At 38.9% G+C, this 26,725-nt stretch overlaps 1 protein-coding gene across 1 annotated transcript in view; it reads left to right on the top strand.

Annotated features, from left to right (window-relative positions):
- ramp1 (receptor activity modifying protein 1) overlaps positions 1 to 6,354 on the top strand; it is a 43,998-nt gene extending 37,644 nt beyond the window's left edge. The window contains exon 3 of the mRNA XM_053626517.1: positions 4,418 to 6,354. Within this exon, the coding sequence (XP_053482492.1) occupies positions 4,418 to 4,673 (256 nt within the window). The 3' untranslated portion in view covers positions 4,674 to 6,354. The remainder of the gene's footprint in view (positions 1 to 4,417) is intronic.
- The last annotated feature ends 20,371 nt before the right edge of the window (positions 6,355 to 26,725 follow it).

Raw genomic sequence — 26,725 nt, 5'->3', positions numbered from 1 at the left:
AAAGAGGGCTGCTGATTAAAAGTTTGTGTCAGCCATGTCATCCCAGGCTTCCCACACGTAGCTGAATGGTCTTATAAATAGACTGCCCTATGGAGGGCACTATGGGGGTGGCTGTGTGAGGGTGAGAGAAAGAGAGAGGTGGGCTGAGTCCTGGACCAGGTAGCAAAGAGTTATCTGCTCCTCCAGGTTCACTGGAGAAAAAGCATTGAGGCGAAATGAACAGAGGTTTTCAGGTAGTCACAAACATGCACACGCCGCTCATGGTTAATGAAGGATTTTAAATGCTTAGTGTAAAATTAAGTGCTGTGAGCATGTAATTATAGCACAAGGCTGGAATAACCTACCATGCATTTTTATTAAATAAGAGCAATCAGTTTTATAATTTTACCAAAATTATATTTTAACTGAACAATAGCAGGTACTTCACACATTTTCAGACTTCACTGTTCAGTGACAGCAGTGAACAGCTGGGAATGAAAGGGTACTAATAAATACATCATTATGTCATAATAAATAGGTCTGTATATCCAGTACACAGCACTTATTTCTGTAAAGAACTGAACACTACCTGAGGCAGTGTGCTCATATTCTTTGTTTGTATCTGCATATTATCATTCCCCAGTTTCCGTTTGGGGATCAATAAAGCCACCGTCACCTCTGGCTTGATCATTAAAGACAAATATATATCTATATCCGGATTCCTGTTGCTTTGTGACACTGTGCACTGATGAAAGCTCTAAATAAATAAAATTGAATTACATTGAATTGAACGTACCATTGTAATATGTGAACCTATCTCAACCTAGTAGGATCTTAGTATTGGTGTAGGATAATTATTAGAGGTGTAACGATAAACAGAATTAAAATTTGATACAATATGATGCAGTACATTTTTGATGCAGAAAAAACAAACATTGCTTGAATATGTGCTGTAGGTTTGCATTTTCAATTGAAGTGTGAAGTTGTGCAATCCATTCAGACACTTAGTAGCATATAACGAAACAAAAGCTGTGCATTAGAATGAAACAAAATTAATGGGTTTCAATGGTGTGACTCATGAGGGGGCGTGTCTGAAGCATGAGGATTTTCTTATTCTGCTGTTAGCTAGTTATGTAGCTCATGTAGCTCGAGTAGAGTCATGTAGCCCTAAATGTGTTTTTGGTTAAGATTTTCATTCTCCACCACAGAATGAACTTCCCAGTTGCCTCTGTGATTTCTTTAACTTCACATAGGAAAGACTGTGTTCGTGTGTGTGTGTACGCATGGCATGCTAGTCGTACGTTTGTGGTGTTTACCAGGAAGCTGAAGATCTCCCATACACCAAACCTGCTTGCTGCTGATTATAACCATTGCTGTTTTTCTTGCGCTAACAGCATGCTTGGGAGAATTAAAAAAAAAAAAACTCCTGTGACCTCTCCTGACTTACGATAAAGAGGAAAGTCCTTTTTCAGAGGAGGGTGTGTGGGCTTGATTAGGGTTATTTCACCCCACATAAGATAAGATAAGATAAACTTTATTGATCCCACACTGGGGAAATTCCCTTGTTACAGCAGCTCAATTACACAAAAACAGATAAGAAATACATTTAAATACACATTAAATAGGAATAGAATAGAAAAAATGTTTAATATATATATATATATATATATATATATATATATATATATATATATATATATATATATATATAGTATCTCACAAAAGTGAGTACACCCCTCACATTTTTGTAAATATTTGATTATATCTTTGAATGCGACAACACTGAAGAAATGACACTTTGCTACAATGTAAAGTAGTGAGTGTACAGCTTGTCTAACAGTGTACATTTGCTGTCCCCTCAAAATAACTCAACACACAGCCATTAATGTCTAAACCGCTGGAAACAAAAGTGTGTACAACCCAAAGTGAAAATGTCCAAATTGGTCCCAAAGTGTCAATATTTTGTGTGGCCTCCATTATTTTCCAGCACTGTCTTAACCCTATTGGGCATGGAGTTCACCAGAGCTTCACAGGTTACCACTGGAGTCCTCTTCCACTTCTCCATGACGACATCACGGAGCTGGTGGATGTTAGAGACCTTGTGCTCCTCCCCCTTCCATTTGAGGATGCCCCATAGATGCTCAATAGGGTTTAGGTCTGAAGACATGCTTGGCCAGTCCATCACCTTCACCCTCAACTTCTTTAGCAAGGCAGTGGTCATCTTGGAGGTGTGTTTGAGGTCATTATCATGCTGGAATACTGCATACTGATCATGCTCTGCTTCAGTATGTCACAGTACATGTTGGCATTCATGGTTCCCTCAATGAACTGTAGCTCCCCAGTGCCGGCAGCACTCATGCAGCCCCAGACCATGACACTCCCACCACCATGCTTGTCTGTAGGCAAGACACACTTGTCTTTGTACTCCTCACCTGGTTGCCACCACACATGCTTGACACCATCTGAACCAGATAAGTTTATCTTGGTCTCATCAGACCACAGGACATGGTTCCAGTAATCCATGTCCTTAGTCTGCTTGTCTTTTGCGGCTTTCTTGTGCATCATCTTTAGAAGAGGCTTCCTTCTGGGATGACAGCCATGCAGACCAATTTGATGCAGTGTGCGGTATATGGTCTGAGCACAGGCTGACCCCCCCACCCCTTCAACCTCTGCAGCAATGCTAGCAGCACTCATACGTCTATTTCCCAAACACAACCTCTGGATATGACGCTGTGTATGTGCACTCAACTTCTTTGGTCGACCATGGTGAGGCCTGTTCTGAGTGGAACCTGTCCTGTTAATCCGCTGTATGGTCTTTGCCACCGTGCTGCAGCTCAGTGTCAGGGTCTTGGCAATCTTCTTATAGCCTAGGCCATCTTTATGTAGAGCAACAATTCTTTTTTTCAGATCCTCAGAGAGTTCTTTGCCATGAGGTGCCATGTTGAACTTCCAGTGACCAGTATGAGGGAGTGTGAGAGCAATGACACTAAATTTAACACACCTGCTCACCATTCACACCTGAGACCTTGTAACACTAAGAAGTCACATGACACCGGGGAGGGAAAATGGCTAATTGGGCCCAATTAATTAATTAATTAAATAAATAAATGTATATATTAAACATTTTTTCTATTCTATTCCTATTTAATGTGTATTCTTTCTTATCTGTTTTTGTATATATGTGTGTGTGTGTGTGTGTGTGTGTGTATATATATATATATATATATATATACACACACACACACACACACACACACATATATATATATATATATATATATATATATATATATATATATATATATAGTAGGAATAGAAAAATACGAATTATAGCAGTAGAATAAATAATTATAATGGTAATATGTACACTATGAACACCTCAGTGTTTGTACAGATTATTTGTACAAATATGAGTAGTATTTGTACAGAATATGAATATATACAGATGAGTAACACCTTGTTTATATACAGATAAGTGACAAATGGAATATTGCACAGTTCACAGTATAGGGTGAGTAACAAATAGTAATAAATGAATAAATGTTCATATTGCAGAATATTGTGAACGTGTTGGCTGATGATGCAAAAACAGCCAGCAGTGCCACATTATGTTGTTTTTGCATTAAAGAGTCTTACTGCTGTAGGGATATCAAGGCCCTGCGGAAGCGCTCCTTCTTACACTGAGGGTGCAGCAGTTTGCTGCTGAAGGCGCTGCTCAGGGACCCCAGTATCTCATACAGTGGGTGACACCTCTATGCTGTCCAGAGGGCAGACCAGGACAGAGATAGCCCTCTTAACCAGTTTGCTAAGACGTTTCCTGTCCCTCTCTGTGCTGTAGGGGGTCTAGCTCTGAGCTCACCAGGGTCCGCAGTTGTTGCAGTACAATCCTCATAATATAAACTATAAAGTGGTATGTGTTTTTATGTATTTTATGACAAATGACCTACTTTATTATGCAGCCTGTTAAATATATTACTCCAAAGAAACTATACGGGATGCCGAGGTAATCTGCAGCATGATGGTGCAGTCGGTAGCATTGCTGCCCCACAGCTCCAGCTTCCCAGTTAGATCCTGATCTCGGGTTACTGTTTGTGCAGAGTTTCTGTATATGTTTCCCCATGTCAATGTGGGTTTCTTCCAAGTTCTCTGGATTCCTCCCACTCCCTTCAAAAAAACATGCCAGTAGGTGAATTGGCTATGCTAAAAGGCCCCTAGGTGTGTGCATGATGCCTTGTAATGGATAGACTTCCCATTTAGGGTGTATTCCCACCTGGGGTAGGCTCCGGATCCAGGATAAAATGGATACTAAAAACGAATTAATGGATGAATGAATAATTATGTAGCCTACATTTATCAACACAATGTTCTTGATTCCAGCTAATTTGCAATTTTTTTGTGAGCATATTTTTAATCATTCTTTTGTATTTCTTTCCTGAAGGTCCTATGGAGAGCTGACAAACTGCACGTACCTGGTGGCCTTGAAGATGAACTGTTTCTGGCCCAACAGGCTAGTGGATGAGTTCTTTATCGGTGTTCACCAGCACTACTTCCACAACTGCTCGCCCACCGGCCGACTGCCTCATGACCCACCCAACAGAATTTTAGGGCCCTTCATCATAGTACCCGTTGTGGTCACTCTGCTCATGACTGCCCTGGTGGTGTGGAGGAGTAAACGCAGTGAGGGCATTGTGTAATGAAGATCGGCCTGCTCCAGTGACCCTCTAAAGCACAGAGGCTCACGTTACCAAACCCAGAGAACATGCACTGTGCTCCTGAAACTGAGAGATGTTCAACTATTGACTCGTATCTCTACAAATAGCTAATGAACGGTGCAGCATGCTACTCACACACACACACACACACACACACACACACACACACACACACACACACAAATGACCTGAAAAAACTATACTAGAGACTGGCTTTAAAATACACAATACTATACCGGCAAAGCTTACTCTCCTAGACTTCTGTCATATATCTGCAAGGTCCTGGTTGGTAGTTTAAAGCAGTGCATTTTCATTACAATACCTCTACACTGAGACAGCTGAAATGCCAGTGGAACTGACACTGGCTGAATAAATCTAATTTCTGAACAGATAAACCACAGGATCATTGTTATTATCGTCATCTGTGAACGCTGGACTCCACAGCTCTCTTTCCTCTCACCTTCATGCATCCTGCCAAATCCTGATAAAGTTTAATATAGCTGATATGCTGATTGAGTTTATTTTCAAAATGGAGTAAACTATGTGGCTATTAACATACTGTGTAAATGGCAATGACATTATAATTTTATTGACGAATAAACATTTATGGTGAAGCAAAATTTGATCTATCTTGAAATGACTGGGTTTAATTACACAAGGCAATCTGTAAAGCTTGTTAGCTTGATTTGTAATGATTAGAGACTTTGATTAATTGAATGTTCATTTGGAGTAAAGCTTGTAAAGCTGATGACTCTGGCACCTGCGCTGTTTTCAAAGGGACTGTTCCATTTCTTATCCTGTGTTTATATTTAAATCTGATTGCTTTCCTTTCAATGTGTCCTGCTGGCTAAACACCCTGAACCAAAAATGTGTAGACTTTATAAGTAAGCGATGGTAGCTCAGTGTTTCTGCATAAGTGAATTTGCTCTAGTGTCTGGAAGGTTGTGAGCTTAAATCACAGGATTGCCAGAAAGGCACTGAGCAAGTTGCGTAACATTCAACTGTATGCTTGGTTTGTATTCTGCCTCACTTGGGATATGTAAGTTTAAGGAAAGTATATAGTAGATGGTTTTTCAATGTGTAATATTATTGCAATTATTAGCATTCTTGTAAAAACTAGAGATGCACCAATGTATCGGCCAATAAAGGCTATTTTTCATGCTATGGGTTTAAAAACATCCGATGATCAGGGCCGATTATATACTGTCAATCAAAAGAGGGTGGGAAAACACATTGATTTTGTGCTGTGTGTAAAGATGATGTCTCTTGTGTGGAATGAAGATAAAACTTCCATTTCTGAGCTCTGTAAGATCTGCACTGCTAAAAATTTTACACCGGAAGTGAGCAGCAGTGAATTTCATATCCAGTTAATGTTAATATATAAAAAAGTTTATATTATATATTACCAGTTTGATGTTCAATGATGAAGTAGAAATACTTTTGTTTGTGGTGAGTGAATGTGAAGCCTAACAGGAGGTTTTTTTTTAGAATTTAGTCAATGTTAATATGAATTCATAACATTCAATAAGTTAAGAAATCTTACTTTAATCTTAAGAATTTAGTTCATGTGTTCATGTTAATTAGAGTAATGTGTTTTCTGTTTATGAGACCACTTACTGTGAAACAACTTGCTGAAATGGAGAGAATAAAGTTTTTATTTGCATTTTTTTCAGAATTGTGGAATTAATTATTATTCATTTAAAAGAAGGCATAAAAGGCAGAACTATCGGTATCGGTTATTGGTATCAGCCGATATCACTATGAATAATCAGTTATCGTTATTGGTTGAGAAATTTAGTATCGGTGCATCTCTAGTAAAAACCATTTCTGTTGTGACTGTTTCTACCATTACTATTCACTGCACTTCAGAAGCTCCTGAGTTCTGCAAACAAAAGCACCATAGCTCTATCAGTCCTGAACCTTTTCCTATCAGTATTGGAACCTTTCACTGTCTCACTACCACCTGCTTTGTTTACAGTACACTCATGTGCTTGCTCTCTCTCTCTCTCCACTGACTGGCCGTGGCTCCCATCACTTCAGACTTCTTTTGTGCCTGACGTTGGGGTCTGATGATCCACCCATCTATTTTCTGTACTGCCTATCCTACAGAATTCATCGCAGGGCACAATCACATACACATTCACACACCCAGTCATACACTCTGGACACTTTGGACATGCCAATCAGCCTACCATGCATGTCTTTGGACTATTCCCATCTCATGCCCAATGTTTCTGGTGTAGGCTCCAGATCCACCACAACCCTGACAGGAAAAAGCAGTTAATATAGCGGAATGAATAGATCATTCAGTGAATCAAGACACTTAGTATTCACATGTATTGTTGTGCAGGGGGTTAAGTGAACAAAAATTACAAAGTGAAATAAAAAAGAATAACCTAGCAGCACAAATCCACCAGTGAGCTTTGTAACATGACATTTTCCTCATTTATTTGGATAAACATAACATTTTCAAAACCTGGCTCATTTCCAAAGGAAACAGCTGTGGGCCCAATTATGTCAGATCAAATTTTCATATGCATCAATCACAATTAAACAAATCTAATTACTCTTGCACATACATTTACAAGAAAACCTTGAAAATGTATGACTCTTGCTCGGTTTAACAGAGCAGAGATTTAGCTCAAAGATCAATCAACAGAAATGCTGCAACAAATAAGATCATTTATCACTCGCATGTAATGTTAATCTGTCATGATATAATCATTACAGCTGTCAGTTGATGCTAAACTGTAGGACACATTCACATATGCCCTCATTGTTGCTGCAACATAGCTGTTTACATAAGAAAAATTAAGTACACCCCATGGAAATTGTTGGCTTTTTGACATATTTGGACAAGCAAACATTTGATCATCTTTGAAACAGTGCCTATTAATGAAGTTGATACACTTGAACAAACTTCAAGGAAAATTATCTTCAAGCACTCTTTGATATGATGCAGAATTCATAGTTGAATCAATGAATGCAAGCTGTCTAGTCCCTGAAGCAGCGAAGCAAGCCCAAACCATAACATTTCCACCACCGTGCTTCACAGCTGGTATGAGGTGCTTCTTCTGAAAAGCTGTCTTTGGTCTGTGCCGAACATATCTGCTGTTACTGTGGCCAAACAACTCTATCCTTGATTTGTCTGTCCAGAGCACATTATTCCAAAATCCCTGGTCTTTGCTTATATGCTCATTGGTCTTGCAAAGGCTTTTTCCTGGAATGCCTTCCATGCAGGTCAAATTTGTGCAATCTCTTTCTAATTGTAGAAGCATGCACTTTGACACCAGTAGATCCTGTAATTAACTTTTGGAGTTCTTGGAGACTTCTTTTTGCAACAGACGGTCTGTTCAAAGGCTGAGTTTGCTTTGAAATCTGCTTGAAATCTGTACCACTTTTAGACGATTTTCCTTACAGAGGAATGATGTATTTCAAATAATTTTGAGATCTTTTTAAATCTCAAACTCATAGGCATCCACAATTTTTTTTCTGAAGGCCTTTTTTTCTGAAGGCCATTCCTCTTTATTACACATAACTTCATTTATGGACTTTAATGTTTGGATTTCTTTATATGTGTGGATTTCTTGAGTTAATACCAAAGTCTGGTGAATATTTCATGTGAATAGTTTCATTGGAAATATATTTACTGAAAAAAATGTTGACGCTTTCAATACTTATTTCCCCCACTGTAGGTGCCAGAACAGAGAAGAGTCTTGATGCATGCTTTCCTTGTACTCTGAGAGATGGTGGGACCAGTCGAGCAGTGCTAGAGGATTGAAGGGAGTGTGGTGCAGTGCGGGGTGTGATAAGTGCTTTGAAGTAAGTGGGTACTGGTCCATTTTTGGCTTTGTAGGCAAGCATCAGTGTTTTAAGTCTGATGTGGGCAGCTACAGGAAGCTTGTGGAGGGAGCATAGCAATGTGTTGGTGTGGGAAAAGTTAGGAAGGATGGAAACCAGTCATGCAACTGCATTCTAGATCAGTTGCAGAGGTCGAATGGCGCTCAGAGGCAGACCTGCCAGTAGTGAGTTGTAGTAATCCAGTTTCAAAATGACAAGAGACTGAACCAGCACCTGAGTGGCCTGTATAAATGATATAATGAACGAATCCTTCTGGTGTTGTAAAGGAGAAATCGACATGAGTGTGTCAGATTCGCAATGTGAGAGGATAAGGACAGTTGATTGTCCATGGTTACCTCAAGGTTATGTTCAGTAACCGAACTCCTCCAGGAGGCATAGTAGTTATTAATAGTTTCTTAGTAGTTCTCCGGGAGGCATGAAAGAAATAGTAGTTATTGATTAGTTAATAGTGAACTACTGCATTCATCTGTGCGCTATTACTTACAAATTCATTAATCCGAATTTCTAGTTAGTTAATAGTAGTTACTAGAATGTTAATATTGTGTTATTAATTTCTTTCTGTGTAGTTAATCATTAATGAAGGATCTGTATTCTAAAGTGTTACCAATTAGAAAATTAAAGATCTCTAGGCTGTTCTTTAGTGATTCATAATGAGACACAACTGTCAAGAGAAAATCAACTTGTTAATGAGATGCAGCCTTCATCAGTCTCAAGGTGCAATAGGCTAATTGCAATCATGCATGTTAATTTCTGTCTCAATGAGAAGAGAGTGATCTAGATCTAAATCTATGATTTAGACAAGCTGTGACAGGAATGAAGAGAGACATGTACGGAAACACAGTTACTTTGTTGCAATTGTGTAATTGTCTAACATCAAGTAGCCTGTTGTATTGTATGTTAAGCTATAAGCAGGTTAAGAGGCTAATATCGATCTAGGATTGACAATACTTTATGCTTCATGTTTGAGGAGGGATCTGTCCTTGTAGCAGATAGTGAGCAAGAAGATGTGATAGGGAATGATGAAAGGCAAGAGAGCAAGGAAAATTAAGGTTGCTCTCAGGGTAGTGAGGAGGATGAGGATAGGACAGAAGAGGAAGGGGAAAAATGTGAGGGCAACGCAGAAAAGTATTTGCCAGAGGACCCAGGACTATGGCCAGAGAAGTTCACTAATCAACAGAGAGACACAATTGTTTGCACGCAGGCTAATAAAGGTGCAGAAAAAAACAGACACAACCAAAATGGCACCCAAAGATATGGAAAGAAAACCATTCCCAAATTATTATCAATATGCAAAGTCAGCCAATGGGTGTGAGAAAATCAGAAGAGATTATTATTTATAGTGATAGTACAGAGGCTCTGTACTGCATCCCATGCCTTGTGTTCTTTCATGAACAGACAAAGCCATCCAAAAGTGCAGTGAACAGCAAGGATAGATTTAAGTTAGTGAACATGAAATGGCAAAGAATGTACGGAAAATTACCAAAACATGAGACACACACAATCCATAAGCAGTGCTATGTGAAATGGAAAAGCCTTAAGCACTCATTATTGGCAGCAAATGGAGTTGATGGTCACCTTCAAAAACAACTTCAGACAAAAGAAGAGAAGAATAAAATAATTTTAGAGAGGCTTTTGAATGTGACCCTTCATTTCGCTTCAAGAAATCTTGCATTCAGAGACAAAACCGCTAATTTAGATGATATTCATAATGGCAAATTTATTGGCACTCTTGAGTTGCTGTCACATTATGATCCCCTTTTACACAAGCATTACAATACATTGCCATTACACAAGGGTCATGGTTAACTCATTATTTCAGTGGTGAGAAACAGAACAAGTTCATTGAGCTCTGCGGCAAAAGAGTGTTAAACTCTATCCTGGCAGAAAGAGAAGATGCAATCTATTTATCTGTGATATGTAACTCAACACCAGACATATCTCACACTGAACAGAACATACTATTGTTAAGATATGTGCATCAAGACAAAGACAGTGGTGTTTGGATGATAACCAAGAGTTCAATTCAATTCAAAGACTTTCACAAAAAGACAGGCAGGGACATTTCAGAAATTATTCAAGCAGTGTTGCAAGACAGTGGCATACCATTAGAGTACTGTAGAGGACAAGGTTATGATAATGGAGCCAAAAGGTCTGGAAAGGTGAAAGGAGTGCAAGCTCAGATTTTGAAAGCACATCCACTTGATACATACCCTGTAGCATTCCCATACCCTCAATCTGGTGGGTGTACATGCAGCTGAGTTGTGTCGCCAGGTCTCAACGTTTTTTGGCAATGTTAATCATCTCTACAATCTCTACAAGTTCTAGTCCAGAACGATGGGCAATAAAGGGAAAAACAGGATGCTCTCTTCAAGAACCAAAACCTGATTCTTCAGGCAGCTGATATTTCTCTGGATATTGAGGCTGCAAACATCACGACACTACACGACAAAATATAGGCTATTCGTAATGAATGGGACTCCCTGCTCTCCGAGGCCTCCTTAGTAGCGCAAGCAATGGAGATCCCTGCTCAATTTCAGAGTGAAAAAAGAAAGATGGAAGCGGAAAAGGAAATGCATGTGCATGAGATGACACAAGAAGATGCAACTCAAAAGAGTGCAGAAAGTGCATTCAGAAGCAACATATTTTTTCTTGTAATGGATAGTATTATCAGTGACTTGAGTGCAAGGTTCCAGATCACAGCAACCATATGTGAAACATTTGCACCCATTCTAAAACTGACAGATATGACTGAAGAGCAGATAAAGACAACATGCAGGGCAATGACAAGAAAATACCACAAGGATCTCACAGCTGAATTTGAAAATGAAATGCTGAAACCTGAGCACAATAGTGCCACAATTCCATATACTCTGTCCCCTCTTGAGCTCCTTAATGCCATTTATAAAATGCAGCTACAGAGCATTTTTGGGGAATTTTGTATTGGATTGAGGATTTTCTGCACACTGCCTGTGTCTGTTGCTGAGGGTGAACGGGCTTTGAGCAAGTTGAAACTGATGAAAAACTACCTGAAATCAACAATGCCTCAGGATGGACTGAACAGCCTTGCACTTCTAGCCCTTGAAAGCCCATTGGCAAAAGAATTGGACTTTAAAAATCTTATCAATGATTTTGCTAACAAGAAGACTCATCAGTGGCATTTACTAGGGAATAAACTCCAACATCATGTGTGTCAGCATCAGTACCCTAAGATGCATCAAAATTTGATATAAGACTAATGTTTTTTCCATCACTGCAATCTTGATCATGTTATACTAAGCATGCCTAACTTTTTTTTTCTCAGCTTTCTACAGTTGTAATTATTTAGGTTTGTGGCCTACATGCTTTTAAACCACTACACTGTGGGCTTAGATAGTAAGATAGATTAAATGTACAACAGTTGTACATATTGTAATGTATAGGCTAGCACTTGTGCAAATTGCAATCTATATAGTTCTAAACTACTGTACTGTTGCTCTTTTATATGTATCTGAAGCAACAAGTAAGGAATAATTGATGACGGGCAGTTGAATTAGAAAATGATGCACACCACGAGATTATTTTCACACCATGTGCATTATTTTCTAATAATTCAATGGACCAGAGTCAATTATTCCACTTATACCACGGTTACCACACCTCAAGACATTGTTCATATGTTTTATTTCAAGACATTTATCAGCTTTTGTGCTTAAAACACTCTTGTGTGTGAAACTAATTTATTACGCATCCCATCTCAAGCTTCTGTTGCTAATTCCAAACCATCATTTTACAGCTAGTAATGCAGGCTTCAGCCACGGATATGCTGTTACTGGGGAGAGAGAGAGCGAGCCTACAAGACATTGTGCCCAGGGGCTCTGAATTCTTAATCCGGGCCTGGCATTATTTTTCGAATAATTTAATGGCCCATCGTAAATTATTCCTTACATATTTATGGAAAATCTAAATTTTCTGTCATTTTGTTTGCTGTTAGCTCTGTGTGCTGTGGTGGACAGTAGGTTAACTTTTCTGTTAGTTCAGTTAACTCGGTGAAGTGATGTGGAACTGTAATGCGGTCAAGACCTGTCTGGAACTACTTTAGCCGTGCATTTACTGAAAAATAATTGTACACCTCAGAATGTCTGTCAACCAATCGGAATCGAGAATTCAGCAGCGCTGTAGTATAAGTAAAGTTATTGTACCTCCAAAAATGAAAAGAGAGAATATTGCATTTAAAGAGTCAATTCAGATTCCACTGAAGCATACAGACACAATGATTTATTTATTTATTATTTCATTTGTAATTATTTTAATATGAAATAAAATATAAATGGGGTACTCCGGTTTCCTCCCCCAGTCCAAAGACATGCATGGTAGGCTGATTGGCATGTCTAAAGTGTCCGTAGTGTATGAATGGGTGTGTGAATGTGTGTGTGTGAGTGTGCCCTGCAATGGATTTGTGCCCGATGCTCCCTGGGATAAGCTCCAGGTTCCAGGAAGGATAAGCGGTATAGAAGATGGATGGATGGATGGAAAATATAAATGATTATGAATACAACCAGTTATAATGGAAAATGAGTAATCACACTGAGTAATCACACATCAATCGCTCGTCCACATCAGACTCTCTAGTTTCATTTCCTGAGATAAATGCCAATCACAGCAATTGATGAACTAGTCTCATCATTGCTCTTCACTCGACTGATAACACTTTGCTATTACATCTGTGCCAAAATAGTCACTGATTAACTCTGGAAGAATTGTTTTGTTGGCTGAATTTGCCATTTTTTAAATTAGCAGTAGCATTAATATTGCAGTTTTGTCCACTGCCATCTCAACGGTGAATAATAATTTAGATAAGATAATTTAGATAATTTAGTACTGGAGTCTTGATTTGAATCAAGGCTTATTTCCATTGTTATGGAGCGCCTAACATTCAAGTGTGGCATTCCCAAGTGGAGGGAAACGTTTATCCCAAATTAGTAAATCCAACTATGCCACCCTTGGGGAGAACCAGGGAAATACTCCCAACTAAAGCCACACAGATAAGTTTCACCAATCGGGCAAGGAACATGAGGGAGAGGCGCGAGTATGAATATAAAAATTATATTTTATTATGACACTTAAGCATCATTAAAACTTAACATACAAATTTAAAATCACTCTCCCATGAAGCACAATAAGGATTTTTAAACTAATCACTTATCCAGGCCCAGGCTCGGCAGGAACAAGGCAGGCCAGCTACAGCTCGGGAGGTCATCCAAACCCAACTCAAGTGACACCAAAATCATCAAATGCTACCTACACCATAAGGAAGTTGTTGTGTTGGCACACTGAGCACGCTGTGAAGCACACACCACCGAATAAATGCAACTAGCCTCCCTGTCCCACCAAGACTCACTGGCTGCTGGAGAGAAGAAGATACCGGTTAACCCAAAATTACACAAACACTAAACAAAGAAAGATAAACAAAAGTATTACAGACACCACGGAGTGGTGGCTATAACACTCAGGCCCACTGGCACCACCATATGAAATAGAGTCAGTTAACAGCACCTAAGCAGAATCAAAATTATGATAAACAGTAAATAAAATGAAAAAATATAGCCTGGAGACAGTAAGGCTTAACATATACACTCTCAATAGTAAGGTGGTTGTGTGGAACAACAAACCTGAAACAGGTTTGAGGCTGGAAAACACTAATTTACCACTTAGCCTCTCAGACTACATGTGGTTGCAGAACATAAGCCCAACATACATTCAAAACTAAAGTCAACAAAACAGACACCAACACAACGAACAATACTAGACAAAGCAAGACAATAAATAAAACCATGAAGCAAAACAGATCAAGAAAATGACCGTAAAAGAAAACAAATCAGGTGAAGCAAAACACTGAAGTAAAGCAAAACAGCAGCGGCGTCGCATGTAGCGTCTTCAGCTAGGGATTTGTCTTAGAGAAGACTTAGATGCTCAACTCCCCACTCTCACCAGTGGGTTGATCAAACACCAGACGCTAAGTTGTATGATTACTCACAGGTACCGTGGTTCGACATACATACCATTCAGCCACCGGCTAAATGTTGCGATCACTGAACGTGATCTCAGGCACCAACTCACCACAATGCACGCGCCACCAGCGCCACTCTAAGACTGAACGGAAATGGGAACCGGAATTTCCAGGGGAGCGAGGAACTCTGTATCACCAAGACACCCATGTGCCTACCAAAATAAGGGTCCTTAAATAATCGGGTAGCTCCCACCCCATTGGTCTGCCGAAGCCATACCCTAAGCAGAGCCAATAGGATAGTTAAATCACTTACCCTGCCACATTCTACCCCCTTTTTTTTAATCGGCGTCCCGACAATGACCCAACAAACACATGCCCTTGGACTATTTCGGGCTTACATCGAGACGCGAGTATGAATATAATTTTTATATTTGTACTCATGTCTCATTCTCATGTTCCTTGCCCCAAGTGGTAAAACTTATCTGTGTGCCTTTATTTGGGAGTATTTTCCTGGTTCTGCCCCAGGGTGGCGTAGTTGGATTCACTAAATTTGGGATAAACGTTTCCCACCACATGGTAATGCTACACAAGGAAAGCACACTTAAGCTAGCAAGCTAGCATTTGAAACATCCTCAGGCAGAGTGACTGTTTTGTTTGTTAAACTGGCTATTTATCTGTCTAATGTGGTATTTGCTGAAAGCTGAGGCAGGTTGAGAAGGTTAATAAAACCATCTTTAGTGCTTGGGTTAGGTAAAGTATATTATTAGCAGGGGAAAAAATGGTCAAAAGGTTTTTGATTGCTTTCAAGAATTCAACCACAGTGACATCCTATGAGTTTTCCCCGATCGTGAGACACTGTGCTGTTTATCAGTAGGTAAAATTTGCTTTGATCACTGAGTTTTAAGAGTTTAAACATATGTAATTAGAGTGTCTTAACATTTACTAGTGGACAGCATCAAGGTAGATCTGGAGCCTACTCCAGGAAACACTAGGCATGAGGTGGGAATGCGGTACAGCATGAAAGGAACGCCAGAATATCTAACCCAAAATCAGGATTGAACCAAGAACCCTGGACCTTTAAGCTACCTGCTGCACCACCTTCTTGTGCCACCTGCTGTACTGGTAACATGAATAAATTGTGGAGGCATTTAATCGATCTGTATTAGCTAGTCCTGCATCAATGAAAAAATCCCCTTCCATACAACTATTTTCCTAAGCAGTGTTTTATCTTTACCTAATAATTGCTCCTATTTTCAGCGTCCAATTTAGCTCACCAAAGGGTGTTTGCTTGCATGAAGTAAAACCACTTCACAATGCCTCCCACATGTGAAGTGTGTAGGATTTATTTTTTCCTCTGGTATAAAAAAGAGCATGCTCCACTGAGTGCTGCATGCTGCTCAGCTCACCCCATGTGGGTGGATTTGATGAGCTAGAGGAACAGTTCAAAGTAAACTATGCAGACTCAAAGCCTGTCCTCCTCAGTCAATGGAACAGCTAAACTCGCTTCAAGTCAGTAAGTGTGTAAAATAAACTGGATTTAAACTAAATGACTAACAAATCAGTGATGACATACTTCTGATGAACGTATGTTTTTACTCTAGAAAAAGAAAAATATTAGATTTTTCATATTGTTTTAGGGATATATTGAGGAATGCTTGTTCCTTCGTTGCTTTTTTGTAATAGCCTTCCATTTTACTGTCTTTGTAGTCTTTTCTATAATCTATTCCTCCAGTCTCTAATATTACATGCTTGATACCTGTTTCTATCAACCACACTGCTTATAACACCCTCCTCATACAGTATAAGAGCAATGTGTTTCTGTAAGACAACATCCCTCAGTGGTCAGAGGGCACTGATCAGTGTCGAGATCCAAGTATGCTGGTAGAGCTTGTGTGAAATAACATGGCTTCCTGGCCCTGTACCAACCTCTTCAGTGGCATTTAATTTCATAGTATGGAGAGCCAGAGGCTGATTCTTTCTGTCACACATTCGTCATTACCAACGTCAGAGAAAGCCAAGCTGGTGAGAAGGTTCGTCTCATGCAAATTCTTTCTGATGGAAGCGATATGTTGATATTTTAATATGCTCATTATAGTTGCATGTCCTTGTGTGTGTGTCATACACACCTCAAGAAATAGTTAGCAGAAGTTCTGTTTATAAGTGAATTTAGTTATAAGTGAATAAGTAAATTTATATGTCTGGGTCGACTGGTTAAACAGTGAACCTAATCTATACATTGTACTCACCAACGGAATCAAAAATGTCTCTGAGGTGCATCACAACCATAACACAATTAGCTCACAAGAAGAATGCTACTGCATTTCATATTTTTTAATTTAGTTGCTTTAATTTATGTGGCATGATGGACTGGCTTCCTATCCAGGAATCCATGGTGCATTCCCACCTCGTGCCCAATGTTCCTGAAACTGGTCTCTGACTACGTTAAAGCAACTACAGAAGATGAATGAATGAATTATTTATATGGCTTGGAACATCCTGCAAACCTTTCGTGTAGTACACCTTTGTCCAACTCTGTTTCTTAATCATTATTTCAGATAGTAAGCAAGCATGAAAAAAAAAATTAAGACAAGAAATATTAAGAAAAACAGAAGTAAAAATGACAAAAGTGTATTTTACCTTCCTTCTTGATCAGTCAAGATTGAGATAAGGCAACCATAACTCTCAAACAACCAGAGAATTAAACCAAACACTGAAATACTAATTTAATGAATGGCAGTTGGTGGATATGAATCATTGTTCTATTTGGCCAAAGCATCAGGGATTAGTTTCCCCAGCGCAACCTAACACTACCGTTATAGTAATACGGCAGGATCATCTGAACTGTCTCGGGAAAAGTAGAGTCTGGTTACCATACTTGTCCAGGCTGTGTGTGTGCAGCAGAATTAGTGGAGCCACATGATAGCCTTGCCCTTCTAGATTTGTTTTATGGTCACACAATAGGATCTGCTGTCGTAGAGCCTGAGAAGATTCATTTAGTGGTAATAAAAGGACAAAACAAAACAGACATTGAGATACTGTGCATTTGGGCTGCATGCCATCAGTGCTCTGAGAAGAAGACTTGGTTTTGGAGAACAGAAAAGATTAGAGCAAACAGACCAATCTTTCATTCTCTTCACACCTCCCTTTAGGCCAGCATCTATTGAGAACTGCAAACAGGTTTGGGATTCTCTAAACCCTGAAGGAGTGATCTCCTCCTTCAGGTCCTCCACTTGGAAGGAATAAAAACCAGAACATGGCAGCAGTGTGAAACAGCCATTGATACCGCAATGCTCATGATACTCCATCTAGAGACATGAACTGATACAGAAGTAAAATGATAAAGGTCATTACATTTTTACAGCATATCAAGTACAGAAAAAGCATTTCATATGAATACTTACATAACTGTAGGTGTAATAAGGCAATACTAAAAAAGGCAATGGCAGTGAATGGCTATGATTGGAAATATTTTTAGAGTTCAGGCCTATAGATTAAAATGCACTGCCATCAGAAAATATTTAAAAAGTTGAATGTAAAGGAATGAGGTTTACACTTTTGGAAACCTGATAATGGCACAATAGCTCGCAACATATTTGGTTGAGTTTAGTGAGTTTTCTTTTGTTCCTCACTACTTATATACGGATACACTTAGAGAGCACTTTATTAGGAACATTATACTAATACTGGGTAGCGCCTCCCTCTCAAAACAGCCCCAATTCTTCATGGCATGGATTCCACAAGATTTTGGAAATATTTCTTAGAGATTCTGGTCCATGTTGACATGACTGCATCACGCAATCCCATCAGTTTTTTTTGGTGCACTTTCATGCTGGGAATCTCCAATTCTACCACATCCCAAAGGTGTTCTATTGGATTCCCATCCAGTGACTGGGAAGGCCCCTGAAGAACACTGTTATGTTCATAAAATCAGTTTGAGATGACTTTTGCTTTGTGACATGGTGCATTATCATGCTGGAAGTAGCCATTAGAAAACAGATAAATTGTGGACATGAAGAGATGCACATGGTCAACAACAATACTCAAATAGGCTGTGGCCTTCAATTGATGATTCATATGGTATTAATGGGCCCAAAGTGTGCCAAGAAAACATTCCCCACACCATTACACCCCCCCCACCAGCCTGGACTGACAACACAAGGCAAGTTGGGCCCGTAGATTCATGCTGCTGGTGCCAAATTCTGACCCTACCATCTGTGTGCCTCAGCAGAAATCAAGAGTCATCAGATCAGACGACGACAGTCTTGACCTGTCCAATCTTAATGAACCTGTGCCCACTGCAGCTTGAACCTGACAATTCTTCTGATTTTATGCATTGCAGTGCTGAATAGATAATTGCATGAATGAGTTGGTGTACAGGTGTTCCTAATAAAGTGTTAGTTGAGTGTATGTCTCTATAATTCAACTTTATAATTTAGCTTTAATGATTCATTAAAACAGTGTTAGCAATCTGAAATGTGCGTAGTATGACTTGATAGTAACAAATGATTGGTGTTGTGGGTAAGGCTGTTGTCAAGACCTCAAGTGTCAAGTCCAAGACTAGTCCAAGACCAGGACTAATAAAAATCAAGTAAAGGCAAGGTCTTAAGGGGGTTGAAGCCAAGGTGAGATTGAGACCAAAACCATCAAATCCTTTTTAAGACCAAGTCTTTACTCAAGACTCAAGACTAAAGTGATTTAAAAAGAAATCAAAATATCAGTGTAGTGCTTAAAGCAAATCAGATCTCAGATTCTTATAATCAAGTGATCTCCTATGGAAGACAATGTAATATCAATATCTACTCACAGCACTAATGTAATGTATTAATGTAATTTTACTCCTATACATTTGATTATGTTGTTAATATACACTGGATAATTGATCTCTAGTCTGACAAATATGAACACTGAGAATGATTTCTGCTTTGACCTCATTTTGCATGATTACCAAAACCACTTAAATAAATAAATTACCCCCTTGGGCAAAGATAAAAATTTAGTTCTGGGTAATTAGGAAATAGAAGTGTCTACAACAAATTAGAGGGCAAAATAATTAATCTGGGCACTGTTGCTATGAAACAGATCTGAGTTAATATTTGACATGCATTTTACTTAGATATTAAATGTGAAAGTTATTCTCGACATGAATTCCTGCTCTCAGCTTGGCTCAGAAGCACATCCTCTCCAACCTGGGTGATCTGGGAGACCAGCAATGGAGTGGTCCTTCATTAGGAAGTGAGAAAAGAAGCACACACATCATTGTCTCCTCAGAGAACTGATTCCACTTCATCTCGACTGCGCTCTGGAATGAGTGACCAGACAAACAGAAAGTCTCAACAACATGCTGACATGGAGATCTCTGTTACTCAGGAAAGTTTGACAGCTGAAAAGATCACACTGGGGACACTGGTACTCCTTCCAAACTGCTGAATTCCCCTCAAGGTTGCTCTATGCTTGAATTAATCTCCAAATAATCTTGCCTGGCACACAAGCTCCATCGTCCCGAAGTCAATAAGTTTTTGAATGGGGTTTTGGTTAAATGCCTGAAATAAGGTCTGTGGTTAACACAAGCACAAGATATTTTCATGTTTTGCTCTACAACATAAAATACACCAGTAATACCCCACTTGTGATTTTGTTAAGCTGTGTCTTGAAATAGGAGGTTGATAACAAGTGGGTAAATGGGACTACAGAGGTTGGCAGGGACATTAAACATCATCATGCCGATCAGGAAAACTCATCTACTACAGTTGTCTGAAGCTTAGTGGTGGTGACGTTGAAGTCATGCCACCTTGGAGTAGTTCATTTGTAGCCTACCATTAGTTTTTTTTTTTTTAACTTCTGGCTTCACAATTCATAAAAGGTGTGTTAATTTGTGAAGATTATCTTGATGAACAAAACTGCAACTTAAACTAATTTTCTGTAATTTTCCAAAAACCAATGGAAAATTCCTATTGGCTTTTTGTCAAGGGAACCAGGGTGATGCTAACTTCCTTCTTGGCCTACAAGAAATCTAAATGCATACCATTCTACAGCACTGATCAAAATGTAATTGAATCACAAATTTGATTTATCACAGGGACAAACATTGCTAACAGAAATAAGTGATATTTATTAACAAGCAAATTGAGACAATATAAAAAAGGGAGCAGAGCTTGAATGTATGACATATTAAACATGAAATTAAATTTTATTACTCTGCTAAAGATTTGTGCAGCAGTAGATCAGAGCATGCTTATATTCACTGCAGAACATTCACCCTCAGTCCATTTGTGCAGACTCTATTTTTTAGAGCCTAATAATGCAGCATGAACACACCACATGCAAGTACTCTTGTTCAGCTCACACTTACAATGGCCCTGAGAGCCCAATCAATTAAGAGCCCATGTGTGGGAGAAGGTAACAATGCACTGTGAAAGATGAAGGGCTTCACAGAGAAATAAGAGTGTATCGCACTGAGGAGAGATACAGTTGCAATCAAAATTATTCAACCCCCATTGCAAATCAGGTTTATGGTAAAAATTTACAGACTTTCAGCTGTTTGCAATGATCAAATCAAACAAAAGCACTTGAAATAGTTCAACACAATGAATGCTTCAAGTGGTTTCCCCAAATTCAACTGAAAATGCAACTTATAATGACTTCTCCAGTTTCAAAATTATTCAACCCCCTGAATAGAATTTCAACAGATAGTAAAGAGAGACTAGTGAGGGGTGACTGTTTATAGCAGCTATAACATAAGTGATATCAGGAACTAACTTGTTTTGCGGATGTTTCATGACATTAAATGTAGCTATAAACTGATGAAAGTCCTTTATCAAATGTAACTGTTGGCAAATTGATGTGTATAAAAGGAATAAATACTTCAGTATGTGCTGTCATTGGGAAGTAATCAACTTCAGGGTTGATTCCCATCAGGCTTCCACCTTGACATTGATTATTTTCCTATAATAGGACATCCCTGTCATGTCCTTATATAGTAATCACATGAAAATAAGATACTCATGCACACAGAAACATGGACATTCCATGTACACATGCATATTTAAGTCAGCTAGAGGCATTGGATTTGTCTTCTTCTCTAGCCTGATTAAGGCAGAATAATAAATAAACAGACATGCAATAAATATCGAAAAACATCACAATTGGGTACACTGTAGCCTGTAGATAAGAGAAACCCCATAGCAATTAAGCCCAGTCAGTGTACAGCAGACTGTATGTACAGAGAAAAATGACCACATGTGCACAAGAGAGTTGCATCACTCCAAGGGAAATGGTGAGCCAAGCTTACCCTTAATTATCTTTTAAAGGTCATAGTCCATATGAGCAAAAACACCAGGGACTGCAGGGAGGAAAACAATTGACGTATTTCATCAGTCATATTTGACTGCTATAGGCTTGTAAGACAAGCTACAGACATGCTACTCATAGGGCCTTCAAATGATGTCTCTATTAGAGAATTGATCTTATGGTTATTCTGGGAATATTCCAGGCCAAATGTCTGGAAATTTCTGGGCAGCTGGATTCTATGAAAACTCACTTATCATTCATAAATGCACAATTCCCTATGTCTAACACAGCCATACAACACTATGTTTAACCAGGTGTCACTTACTATATATATATATATTCCCGTCGCCACTGGCTTGTTCAATAGGGCTAAATCCACACACTTAAAATCTGTAACATGTATTTATATGTTTCTGTAAAGCTGCTTTGAGACAATGTCCATTGTAAAATGAGCTATATTGAATTGAATTGAATTGAAAAATATAAACTCTACTCAACAGAATGGAAGAGGTGGGGGTGTCTAGTGTCTGATCACTAAGATTAAATGGACCAGGATGGTGCTGGTCCTGATAATTATGTCCTAAGCACACGCTCAGTTTTAGGAACTTCACTTTTTCCACATGCTTTGCCTAATAATAAAACCTTACACAGTGCATATAGGACTACTAGGCTTTAGAGAAAGGCTGCCAAGAAGAACAAATGCAAACTGTCATGCAATTTGAGAAAGACTAGACAGAGAGCAATAATGAACACTACATCTCTTTAAGTGGTTGATCTGAACACTAAGCCAGTTCACATTCCAATTTCAAGATGAACCAATCTGCTTTAATGAAAGCAGGCTAATAATAAAATGGAAGGAAACTGGACAATACAAAAACACTGCCAGTGACCTGTACCTTACCTGTACCCATTATGCCTCGCATGGACCCTACTGCCATTTAGCTCCTTCAGTAAAATCTAATAGATATGAAATACAATATCAAATGGTGGATGTCATAGTGAGGCAAAACCAAGGCTTATTGAATTATAACCACAGTTAACTTTTAATGCTTAGATATTAATGATTTGTTTATGGTTTTAAGTAAAACAATTTGAAGGATTTATGCTTTGTTTTGCTATGTAGTGGTGCGTCACATTAACACTTTGACTAGGGCCATGGACAGATGAGACACATCTACTTTAAATTTGACGGTGGGGGGAATAAACACATACTTCTTCATCTTGTCATCTTTAAACATTCTGTTTCCATGTCGTCACTTTACTAATCTGACCAAAGGAGAAAAATAAAATGAAATAACTGTTTGAGTCTGTTAAATCTCACCTCTTTCTGAGCTGATCTCTAGAATAGTATCTAGGTTCTTGTAATGAGAAACCTTCAGCTAAATCATTTACATAAATGCATGTGAATGGATAAGCCTGTAACAGAAGCTGCAATGTTTCATGTTAAGAAAAAAGGAGACACTGACATGTGGCCATTTTTTTCATACTTTTATTCTTTCTGTTACAGTATTTTTTGCAAGTACTTGGATTGGTCTGCTGAAATACTTTGCAGGATCAGCATCTGGACCAGGGTCCACCACAACTCCTGGTCTAGCTAGTGACATCAAAATTATCATCATACTGTAGCAACTCCTAGTCTACCAAGTGGTATCACCATTATCATCATAACAAATCTCTCCACTGTGACATTACATACAGTGGCACACGTTACGATTAAGGGCAGAGTGCAAAATGGCTTAACTAAAACTGCAGTGCTTGACTGCTGGATGTCTTGAGGAAAGGAAAAGCTACAGTCTGGGATATGGGCAGTGAAAGAGGAGATCATTAGTGAAAGTCTTCACAAACAGGTTCTTTCATGAAGACACCATGTCTCCTCCCACGCTGCAGCACTTGCATAACTCTCAAAAATGTTCTGCAGCATGCGTGGGCTCTGTGGGTGTCCTACATGAGTATCTGTCTAATTTGTGGACTGTCAACAGACATTTAGTCCACACTATTTAATCTTCAGACATTTTAGGCTGGATTGAAAAGATTCAATTGTTGTTCAGTGACTAATAGAGCAGCAAATGAGACATGTTGTTACTTTACTGTAAGGCTAGGAATACAAAACATAACACCGAAATGAAAAGCATAGAAGAAGTATAAGATGTGAAGACATAAACTGTGGATGAAGAGCTGGTTGGGAAAATGTGGACATCATTCTCAGACATTCACAAGTTTGTCCTTTGCAGACCACTGTGCACTATTGTTTGTATCAGTTGTCCAATTATGTCTAGTACTGCAGGACTCAATTCATTGGAAAAATTGAACAAGTTTGGGAAACTTGGAGAGCCTCAGATTCTGGAGTGAGATTGGAAGCTTTAGAATTGATTTACTCTCACTGTGCTGACAATCAATTCAGGTTGATCGCTCAACTGTCTTTTGAAAAAGAAAAAAAAAACAACAACCCTAATCTGAGTGATGGTGTGTGTCAGATTTTGCTGAGCCAGTGAGAAAGGATGTGCCAGTTTTCTTCACCCACACCACCTGAACCCACCTACATTCAGGAGGATTGTTCTTTATTTAGTCATTCATCTTCAGTAGTTGTTTTATCCTATTCAAGGTTGTGGTAAATCCTGGGAACCCTGGATGGCAGCCCATCGCAAGTGCACACCCACTGTGCACACACACATTCACACGTTCATTCACACCTAGGGGTAATTTAGTGTAGCCAGTGGAAGAGGAAGTTAGAAAGAAGCGTACACAGACACGTGGAAAACATAAGAAACTTCACATAGACAATAACCTAACAACAGTGATACCCACCATGCCATCCTTCTCTGTATTTATTTAACTAAATATTATCAGTAATCAATTCTATCTCTGGGTCTTTTTCCACTGTTTTCCAGTGTTGTTGGGGGCATTATGCTAGGGTTCATATTTCATTTTAAAATAACAACAATAAAAAAATCCTACCACATCAGTTTAGGCCACACCCACTTTGGGTTTAAATCTGAATACAGATAAGGATACAGATAGTGGCACTGCATAACACCATTAGCTATGCATAAAAGCATGTAGAGCTATGAACAAAAAGCATCGTTGGCCAAGCACACAACACAATATGACAATGGTAAAGAATATGAGCAAATGTAATGTATGGTAGTAAAAACACCCACCCGACCTTCTTAGCCACTGTTTGCTACAACATACTTAAATGCTACAAAAAATATATAAAGTAACAAGGCATAACAACAAATTAAGACCACATGAAAAAAAAAGATTTTAACAGCTGGATTTAGCATTCTGGATGTAAGGGAATGTCCTGTTATTAAGTCCTGTTATTAAGGTAGTCAATGTTATGTTGTTCATCATTATTGAGTGGAGGGAATAAAAAAAAGTACAACAAAATAGGCTTTTACTTTTGTAATTAATTTTTTAACTTTTGTAAAGATGGAATATGAATCTGCTGTGAAATTATTCGCAGTGGAATTTTTATGCTCAATATCTTACATTCACAGAATTTACATTTATATTTCTAAGATCTAACTCAGTGAGGAAATAGAGTGATAGGATTGTATTTGGATACATAAAGCTGTTTCATTCATGGACAAAACTCAAATCATTTTTTTTATGCTTTTTATTTTTATCTATACTCATTATTGAAGGAGGGTAAAATTGAAAAAGACAGAGGCTAGCCAGCTTTAAGTGCCTCATGCAGAGGCAGTATCCCTGTTCCTGCAAGTGTAGAATATATATACACTGTGAGGAAAGACAGTTGTAGTGAAGCGCTCTTTATGATCCAATGTAGTGATTTGTTGCTCTTTCATGAATGTCACATTTAGAACTTTGATCTACCAAAAAAACCACAAAGTGTACAGAGCATATTTATTTTGTGTTTTATGGCTCATCATTTAGCATGCTGTGTCAGGGTAATGAAATATAAGCTGTGTCTAAGTGTACCCATGAGGACGTCAAATCACATTACTGCTGTTTGACTGATGAGAAGTTATAAATTTTATAACTCGAGAGCAATCATAATGTATGAAAATGATGAGGCTACAGGGGAGTTTGTGCTACTGTAAAATGACACCTGTGTAATGTAGTCACTCAAGGTCAGGAAGAGTGATTGGTGAAATTGAGGGAGGGTTAATTTTTTTCAAAGTATCTCTGTCTCGACCTCCCCTGTGTTGCAGTGAGCACACAGTCTCTTGCCTCTGAGTAGCCAGGTGTTTCTCTGCCTGCCCGTTTCAGTGGTGAAACTGTGGGCACTGAGCCTATATTTGGTCAGGACCTATCTCTGCTTAGTATATCTGACAGTGAGGAGAAAGTTGGCCAATTCATATGCTCTGTTTAGGCACCGATAACATTTTCACTTATCTAATTTATCCGGAATTTCCCGTGGCCAATGTTCTAGGTATTTGGTTTTACTTTGTTTGTTGTTATAATCTGAGTTTATTTTGGCTGGTTTACATTGTGCTTGTCTTGGCTCTGTGTTAACACTCAGAATTCACATATAATAAATATTCCACAAAAACAAACTGAGAAACATCTGGGTTACACATGTAACCCTGTTCCCTGAGAAGGGAACGAGACGTTGCGTTTAGCATAACACTATGGGAGCGCCTCTCGCTCGTGACCGGCATCTGAAGCTAGTGTAAAATCATGCCTATTTATAGGCCTGCCATGATCAGGTGACGTGGCAATTAAGCACGTCGCGTGATATAAATATGGCACCTGTGAACCGCGCCATCAGCCTCTATTATCTGAAGTGAAGACGCAATTCACAGGCCTGCCCTGGTATGACAAAGCTACGCAATGTCTCGTTCCCTTCTCAGGGAATAGGGTTACATGTGTAACTTAGACATTCCCTTTCAAAGGGAACTTCAACATTGCATTTAGCATAACACTATTGGAACGA

The sequence above is a fragment of the Ictalurus furcatus genome, chromosome 6 (assembly GCF_023375685.1).
Source record: "Ictalurus furcatus strain D&B chromosome 6, Billie_1.0, whole genome shotgun sequence".
Taxonomy (NCBI): Eukaryota; Metazoa; Chordata; class Actinopteri; order Siluriformes; family Ictaluridae; genus Ictalurus; species Ictalurus furcatus.
The sequence above is the reverse complement of the archived record's forward strand: the minus strand, read 5'-3'. Positions and strand labels throughout refer to the sequence as shown.